We start from the raw sequence: 9,669 nt of genomic DNA on the forward strand, positions 1-9,669 counted from the left end.
ACTGCGAGGGGGAACATCTATCCATACCCCTACCACCACATCAAGCCATATCTGCCCCAAAAGATTTTTTTATTTAAAAAAAAACAAAAAAAAAAACAAACAAACAAACAAAAAAAAAAAAAAACCACTTGGACTTCCAGATTATTCATACAAATATGCTACTTTGTGTTTGTTTTTAAATATTCAATGGAAGATTCGTCTTTGGCTTTTTTTTTTTTTTTTTTTTTTTTTTTAATATATGTTTTGTAAGGATAACGTTATTTAATATAATTGTAGTAGTGAATAGAAAGTGATTGAAGATATCATTGATTAAAGTTGTGCTGCTCTGTGTTCACTTAGTCGTGTCTGCTCGGTGAGTAGAGAAGAGTAGCAGAGGGAGGGGAACAAGAGCAGCGCAGTAGCAGGCAAGAAGGCACCAGCTCTGAAACCCAGAAATAAAGCAAAGTTAGCTTGTTTGCGCAGGATTTTTATACTTTGGTTAACTAAGTGCTTGTTTGCGTTGAAGAAGATAAGTTGCCCTGTATAGACGAGGTTCGGTTGTTTGCGGAGTCTCCTTTGAGACCAAACTCAGAGGAAAAGAAAACACTGGGAAAAAAAAAAAAAAAGAAAGACGGGGATTACACACAACAGTGACAATAAAACAACACTCTTCGACAAGTGGTCTGCCTGGTGCCGAGGGTGAGGTCTGGATTTAAAAAGAAAATAATAGAAACATTTTTCGGGGAAAAATTCTGTGTGTCAATTTCAAACTGGCGTTATTGTGTGAACTTTAAACTCAGGAAACAATGAAGACATAGCGAGCAAGAACTCATCAAGTGTCTCGAGGCTGCTAGCCTTCCCGCTAGTGTTAGCTCGACTGTCTTGTATGAGCGAATGCGTGCTAAAGCTAACGCCCGCTGCAGCCGAGTGAGCTAAGTTAGCTGTGGGCTAACATTAGCTTGCACGCTGAAAGCGCGTTTGAGAAACTTTTTGTGTTGTTTCCTGAAGCCCAAACACTGAAGGATTATCCCGAGAACAGAGGGGAAGGGCAGGTTCCCTTCTGGACTTTTTCCCCTCTACTTAATTTTCTAACATGATGGCTGCGGAGGTCAGCAGTGACGATACGGGCTCGGTCACGACAGGGACAGCGGTGGCAGGCGGAGGAGGCCCGGAGACGGCCCCTTTCCCCTACTATCCCAAGTCAAGCAGAATGCGAGTCACTGATTTGGGACAAGGGTCAGCATCAACCCGTCGCCAGAATTCAAACACTTCTCCAGACTCACTTCCCGACATAAGTATTATCTATCCAGTGGCTAGTGGAGAAATGACGGGACCATTGCTGTCCGCAACAGGGAGTGGCGGAACAGGAGGTGGACATTCAGTTTTTCAAGGCTCAGACTCAGGGACAGTGAGCGGCATGTGCTACTCGCCGACTACGGAGGGTCCAACCAGTCGGATTTCACCTACATCAACCGGCCCGGATGGCCCCACTGTCTTACCCCCTCTGCCACCGGCACCCCCGCCTCCACAAGGCTGTGGGGGGCTCGGGGGCACCATGGATGAAAGCGACATACAGGATGGTGATGATGAAGAGGTGGTGTTTCCACTTTCTGCACCTCCCACAAACCAGTAAGTATACCAAAAAAAAAAAAAAAAAAAATCACGCCTTTGTCATTGATGCTTAGGACTATACATCCCCAAGGATCGTGTAGTTTTAGTCAGGTTCATTTAATCCCCAATGGTGTGCAATGAAAGTACTCTGTTCTCTGTAGTTTCATTAGTGTCCTCTAATTCTCATAGTTAACATCTATCTCCAGTCCCAGTGACAGTTTATAATCGCTATATTAATTGACCATAACACAATTTTAGTGTTCCGAAAGTTTCATTGCCTACTATTTACCACTTGTATATATCTTTTTTCAAAGTAATCTTTTTGTAAGGATAGATTCAATCCCGTTTTAAGCAGAATGTGACATTTGGTGATCTTTTTTTTTTTTTCCTTTTATTTTTACATAGTCTAAGAAATTAAACTGTGTAAATTTAAACACTCTGCTTACTACAAAAAAGTTTAAAACTTAAGGTGGTTCTTGCCTATCAGAAGAAGGACATAATGGACATTACAATATTGTGAAATCTAATCTGACCAGGTTAAGATTAAAATGGTGTGATTCACCAGTTGGAGCTGTTTCAATTCTCTAAAATATTATGGAAAGGCACTCCAGTGCTTCCTTTATTACATTCAATATAGGCATTGTCATTTTATAAAAGAAAATAAAATGATCCTACAGCTCCTAGCAGCTACAACTTTCAAAGTAATGCTCAGTTATGTTTATACAGTTTGCACTAACTCTGATTCTTGTTGGCAAATGTGAGAACAGTGCAGTCTGTGAGCATCCTGTGACAACATGATTATCTTTTTTTTTTTTTTTTTATTACAAACCATAATGAGATGTATTGTATGTCTTAACAGACTAATATGATGGCCTCATGGGAGCATATTGGTAAGATTGTATGAGAAATACTTTCTAAAGTACTGCGTGTGGACTTTCTATTGAATGATTTCACATCTCTGTTGGTGCCCTTTCAAAAGATTGCTTGAGACTTGCTTTGCAAGTTCTTTGAAACTCAGTAATTGAAGTTAGTGGTGAAATGTGGTCTTGAAGTTAGTGCTTATCAGCTTAACTTTTTTCTTTTTTTTTTTTTTTGTGGCTTTCATCACATTTTTAGTTCTGCTAAGGTTTCTGCTAGCCTTTTTCCCAAAGCTTTTTATGCTGACACCTTTGTTTTGCACTGGGTGCAATGTATAAAATGACAGAGGCGAAACAAGTGTTGGAAGCTACAGTTCATCAAGGGTTGATCGATATGGGGAAAAAAAAAATCTAATTGCTTTATTTTTTTCTGCCTTCATTGACCAAATACAAGATGCAACCTGTGCTGAAACACTCGTTTCAGGTAGATTATGTTCATACTTTATCCTTGTATTAAAACTATGAAGTCTGAAGTTATTTATCTGATTTACACCACAGCGCTTAATTTGTCTCTAGATGATTTCTGTACTGCGCACGTCAGAGTTTCACCTTGATGTCGCCCACTCACTGGTGTTTACAGTCAAACCAGCAAAGAATGCATATTATGACTTCAACCCTATGAAAATCACACAGAAATTCTGGCTTTGAAATTCTCTCAGGATGATGAAGATAGAAACAGACATGTTAAGCTGAGCACTTACGGTGCATTCACTTTGGGATGAGCGATATGGTCTAAAAATTTAAACCGATTATTCCATGTCTTTGTGTCCATGTCCATGTTCCGATAAAAATGTTGGTAAACACCAATTTAGCCTAATTTTTAACAATAAATCTGTAACAACAAATTACAAACAATAATTTGTTGCACATTCCTAGCAGTCACATCAGGATAGTCCGCTAAACTCAGTGCAGTTGGGGGGGTGCAACATTATACCGAACCGAGATTGCTTTTATGCTGCTGCAGTTATCAAACAAATTGGACCTTTAAAAAAAAGAAACATTTCACTCTCAATCAGAGGCAAGAATATATGTAGCTGCATCAGGTAGTAGTCTGGGTTGGCCACATTTCTATCAGAACTTTTGCCAGATTCTTTCACATTGTGCCAAAAAGTGATAGTCTTCCAGAAAGGACGCATTTATTTAAATCTCATAAAAAGGACCTTGTTGCTGCACAATAAAGGCGACAGGAAATGCGTCTAAAGCAAGTGGATTCATGAAACCGTGACTACTGCAGGTTTCAAACCTGGATGTAGCGCGTAAATAAATCAAGCTCATTGTGATTTGGTAATCATAATGTTTTAAGTTGCAATTTCAATGTAAAATGATAATAGTTCAGTCCTAATTTTGTCATGAGGGTGAAGTTGTGATGATGCATGATAAGCTCTGAACAGCTGGCACTGAATCATGCACAGTACAACTCGACACTCTAATTGTTTCTTTTTTTAAGTTTTAGCTAATGTGGAAGGTGGTAAAATACGACAAACTATACGCTAACTCGGACAAGTTAACGTGATGTCTGCTAATTCTAAATGCTGTAACAAATTATGAAAGGACACAATAAATTCGGCTTGTATGGTTCACTAGTAAATGGGCTCAGCTGTTCATCAGTACAGCTACATGGCAGAGCTGACCTGTGAACGGAGCTTTTGATATTAAAATACCTAACATGTAGTGAATGGAGAAATAGTATGATACTTTCTAGCTGTATAGTGTTTTTGATAAAAAGGTAAATGGAATAGTATGCTACATAAACTAAATATCATCCACCATCAACTGTTCAGCTGTATTTTCTGATCCGGATCCTTGCAGCACTGCAAGGTTTGGGCATTCTTCTTCAGAGCTTCACAATAAAAGTGGTCTCGGCCCCTGATCAGTCGGAACAAACAAAACAAAAACAAAAAAAAAGAAGAAAACTCATGTCCATAAAAGTGAGGGGGAAAAAAAGCAGAAAAACAATCTGCAACCATCTGCACTAAATAAATGTCTTCCTGCGTAATATGTATTTTTTACCTGAAAAACTGTTTCTGTGAAAGTATCACCCCGGAGGGAACAGTTGTTTATATGTGACAACGTCCACGGGGTCTGGTCTGCCTGAGTTAAGTGCAGTTTGAATACAAACCAAACCAAATGTATGAAAGTGAAGGTGTGAAACATCATCGGAAATCCCCGCCCAATCACACTAAGTCCCTTATATCTAGGTTAGCTTATACCCACAAGAGTATGTATTTAAAATAAAAAAAAAAAAAAAATAGTGTATTGTGCATGGTAAATGTGGCCTGGTCTTTCTGCTATTACAGGTCATTTTCTGATACTAGCCAGATGAATGAACACATACCCACACCTGTGTGTGTGCTGGTGTTGTAACCTAAATTCAGTCCTCTCACTTTTTAGTGTCTTTAGAGAACTGCTGAGTTTTATCATTTCTGTCTCATACTGTAAGATATAGAAGTGACTAGACTTGGAGTGTGGATTCAGCTTTTATTTTAAGAGGCACTTTATATCTCTGTCAGATTTTAGAGGAAGGGGAAGGCCATTGTTTCACCGTTGTGCCTGTTGTCAGTAATGAATAACCACCAATGGGACTCAAATCTAGGTTCTTAGTACTGTTGTAGTAGTTGTGCCAAGGCCTTACAAACATCTTTCAGAGTTTATTCTACAAGTCCAATTTATCACCTTGCAGATTTTCTTTGAATTAGTATAAACTCTGTTGTTTGAGAATAAATGGCATTGAATTTCTGGTCAGGTCTCTAAAATGGGAGACTTGAAGTCAAATGGTCCTGTTATTGACTAACTTTGCATTCTGGTGAAAATGAAAATGGATGTCTAAAATTCTTTAACTTTTACAACTTAATGTGAATATGTAGGATGAGTGTTTTAAAGTGAACTAGTCATTGATTTCTTTGTTAGAAAATGCAACAAATTTAGTTACTGAACTGTATGTACAGTAAGTGGCTTATTAAGTTTGTTAGCGAAAACATATTAACCTTTTAGCAAATATTTTTACAGTAATTTAAAGATTTTCAAGGTATTAAGTTGTCTGAATCGACAACTTGTGTTGCCAAGTGTTTCCCCTACGAGATCCACTCGTAGGGGAATGAAGCGAGAGAATGAAGTTGGTTTTCCATACAGCGTTCCGTACAAGCGTTGTTCCATACAATAAGTAATTTAAGATTCTCTCTCCTCTAGAACACTTAGTATTAATACTTTGATTAAAAATGTAAACATTCTGATGTCATGTAAATAATTTGCATGAAAGCATCTTTTAGCTGCTCTTTCTGTCTGTGAGAGAGTTCAGCTCCGATGCCACACATATACCATGTGTTCACACACGGGTGATTATTCTTCTACCACAGATAGCGAGTCTGTCTGAGAACCTGTCAACCAGCTGAAAATCAGACAAAATTTCAGCATTACTTTGTTTTTTTTGTTTTAACTTCTCTGGGAGGTGAAGATGGAAACATTTTGTAAATGCACTCACAGCAGCACAATGAGTTACTGTAGACAGGCTGACATTCATTCACTGGAAGCTAAATTAGTAAGTCTTAAATTACATCTTTAGTCAGTAATTTTTACGGTGAAAAAGCTTTCACCCTAGTGATAAGGTAACATCATACCAAGTGTGTTCATGTCAGCTGTGCCCAACAGTGTTTGTTCTTCTTATGTTTAGACATGTGGCCCCATGCCTGAGCTTAAACAAACAGCGCATTGGGAAATGAGTCGTTGATTTTGAGTTTCCACGAAGATTAGAGGGGATTTTAAGTCCATAAAGGGTCTCCCTGAGGAGGAATAAAGGAAAAAAAAGGAAAGAAAGGTGGATTTGAAGATCAGTGGCTGTGTGAATGAGTTCAGATTTACCAGTCAGCTGTGGAAATCGTTGCAACTATATTGTTAATTTAGCACCAACACTGCCTAATTGCCTTTGTGAACAGTAGTGGAGATGGTTAGACAGGTTGGCACAAGGGCCCTCTCACAAAGTTTAATTAGGATTATATTGTAGGGGAGTAACAAACAACCGCATATGTTAGGCCAGCAAATTGTTTAAGTCATTTGTGTCATAATAAAAAAAAAAGTAATACTTTTACATAATAGTTGTCTAGACAAATGTTGAAAGTATTAAACAGTTTGCGCTTTGCCCCACAAATACCCCTCTGTCTTTAAAGCAGTATTGCAAAGGATGCACATGCCAAGGTTTGTTTTACTGGACCGACTGATTTGAAATACCTCACCAAATTTTTCTGGTCTGGTCTGTTTTACATTAATAAGGCAAAATCTGTGGTCCATATGCATTTCCAAAATGTTACATTACGTCCAATCTTTGCCCTACCACTGCCCACATTGCAATGTCCTTTTCCCTTCTGGTTCTGTTTTAAAAACATGAGTAATTTCTTGTGACCTTAGCAGAATCCTTAAAGTTTTAAACCTATTTGACAAAATCTGACATTTTCAGAATAATACTGTTTTAATTTTGAAAAATGATTGGTTGTGTACTTTTAGATACCAAAAAAAATATTTGAAGTCTTACAACATTCTGTCATAACTTTGTAACTGTAGAAGTCTCTTCATTGCTATTGTATGAAAATGGCTAAGTGAAAATATCAGACATGTGATTTGTCCACATTGTTTTTCTAAGCCAGTCATTGTGGAGTCATAAAGCTTAATAGACCTGGGGGCTGATGTCACTGACCAGTGCATTATGGGATAAGCTGGGCGATCTGGGTTTTCAATGATCATAAAAATAAAAGGGTGTGATTCTTTTTTTTTTCTCTCTTTGCAATTTACTCTCATGCTAGCTTCAGTTACCAAATCGAGTGTCATGACATTGCAGCGATGTGCTGTAAACTCCTCCCACAGCCGCTTTGGCTTTATTCGGCCACTGTTGCCAACTTGGCAAGTTTCTTGCTAAATCTGGCAACTTTCCAAACCCCATTGGCATCTTTTGTTAAAAGCAACTAGTGACAAATCTAGTGACTTTTACTGGAGTTATTGAAACTTTTCTGGTGTTTTGGGTACTGACTTGAAGTACATTTTGTATTGAGCTAACTGTCATAAACGAGCAGCAGGAGCTTCTCCCCGACCTAAGCACTCACAGACGGCCAGTCTCAGTCTGCTCCAGCTGCAGGTGCAATGTAGAATAATTGCAGTAGGTTGTGGAAGTTCACTACAACATAGTTTATATTTATCTATTCAGTTTACATCAATATTTTAACTTTGTCAAGACAAAGCGTAATGGTATTTGTTTTCTAAAATTTGTGGAATCCTAAAGACATTGTTTAAAAGCCACTGTTTAATGTTAAATAAATGAATATTGGTAAAGATAATGGATGATTATGTTAAATAATCGAGATCTCAATTTCACTCTAAATAATTGTGATTATTATTTTTTACCAAAATTTAGCAGCCCTATTATGGGATAGTGATTGTGTGAGGCTACACACAGCAAGAAACAAAACTGCATGCTTATAATCCTTGTACAATTAGTGTTTTTACCATACAACTACAGTCCGTATCAGCAATGTGACAGTAAAACAAACAAATAAAAAAGCTTTGTCCAAAATGAAGTGTAGGACATTTAAACTCGAAGCCAGTCTAACATGGCTAGATAAGACAAACATAGTTCAAATCAGTCATTGCTCAATTAGACTTGGTTCAAGGAACTCCACTGCTCCAAGGTATTCTCTTTTTGTCCTTTCTCTTGTTTCCCCATAAAGCTGCTCATTCACATTGGTTTGTTACATTTGTCTGACAGCTAAATACATTAGCAAGTCTGTTAAAATGGTCTACTTGGAGTAGCTTGATGCATTTTCAGAGGCTTTTATAAGGGTAGGTCCAAAATGACAAATATGAGATAGGGGAATTGTGAATATAAGATGAGTAAAAGCAACCTACTCTGAAAGCTGAGCCCCTGCTCTGCTGATAGACTAGGATTACCAGCTCTACTTTGCTTTTTGCTATTTCCTGTCTCTGCGGGCACTCACCAGGCGGTAATCTCTCTCCTTTTGCCCAGAGATCACCGTTGGTCCCTCCTGTGTTCGTGAGTGGTCAAAAGTCATCCATTGCTGTTGAAAGCTCGATAAAGATCCAGAAAGCAAGATGCATTGGGTGTCCTATAGTGTGGAGGCAACTAATAATGTCCATATGGGCCTAACAAGATTTAACTAATGTTGTCAAATCTCTCTCACATTGAACAGGTGGTCGACTACTTATGATGTAGATGCAATTATTAAGTGCTGCTGTTAATTGTGTAAACATCATGTTAGGATGTTGTTTCAGTGTGTCAGAATGACTGATGGCATTTAGGTGGTAGAGGGAATATTCCACTGAATATAGGTGAATGAGACCAGTGTTGTTAGCAAATTAACAGGAAATTATCACAATGGCTATGTAAAAGAAGTTTGAAATGGAAGTGTAGGAAAACATGTTTTTCTTCATTAAAATATATGCATACAACAAAAGTGGCCTTTAAAAGGTTAAACGTTTCTCAGTTGACTTAGTTTGTACTTAAACTTGAACAATGTTTATGTTGAAAGCTCTAGCATTTTTTTTTTCCATTTTCTTGAATGTTTGGCATGTGGTTTACACCAATTTTAGTTATTTTAAGTGCATATGCTTCACAAAATTATGTTTTTATTTTTAAGCATGGTTAAATATATCTATTTAAAACTACCCTTATGGAGATGAGGCAGACCAAGAGGTTGTCTGATTTGTTTCCATTATGCATGTTATGTGCTAAGTATTTGGGGTGGTAAAATGGAATGGAAAAATCGAATATTGGTATTTTTTGCTTCACAATTTTAAAAGTTTTTTTTCATAGTTTTTTTTTTTTTTTTTAAGATAAATTAAAAATAATCCATTATAATATTTTTGTCATTTTTATTGTTTTTATTGATCTTTTTACTTGTCTTCTTGGGTTTTATAGCAGCAGAATGATGGTCTGCTTTTGTGTTGTTCTTTCCTAATTGAAATCAAGAAAACTCTGAAGCAACAAAACGTTTTGCAAAGAATTTTGAGAATCTCATTTTAAATTAAATCGACTCCCAAAAAATCGGAATCGAATCGAATCGGGACAAAAGCATATCGTCACAGCCCTACTAAATATGCATTCTTACAGTTTTCTGGCTCTGTAGATGTGCCACTCCCTTCTCTTGCGTCCCCAGGTTTGACA

General features: G+C 37.5%; 1 protein-coding gene across 1 annotated transcript in view; it reads left to right on the forward strand.

Moving 5' to 3' along the window:
- The first annotated feature begins 401 nt into the window (after positions 1 to 401).
- LOC306763782 (ras GTPase-activating protein 1-like) overlaps positions 402 to 9,669 on the forward strand; it is a 36,680-nt gene continuing 27,412 nt past the window's right edge. The window contains exon 1 of the mRNA XM_079250688.1: positions 402 to 1,608. Coding sequence (XP_079106814.1) covers positions 1,073 to 1,608 — 536 coding nt within the window. The 5' untranslated portion in view covers positions 402 to 1,072. The remainder of the gene's footprint in view (positions 1,609 to 9,669) is intronic.

This window comes from Telmatherina bonti (assembly GCF_933228915.1).
Source record: "Telmatherina bonti genome assembly, chromosome: 13".
In the NCBI taxonomy this organism is placed as follows: Eukaryota; Metazoa; Chordata; class Actinopteri; order Atheriniformes; family Telmatherinidae; genus Telmatherina; species Telmatherina bonti.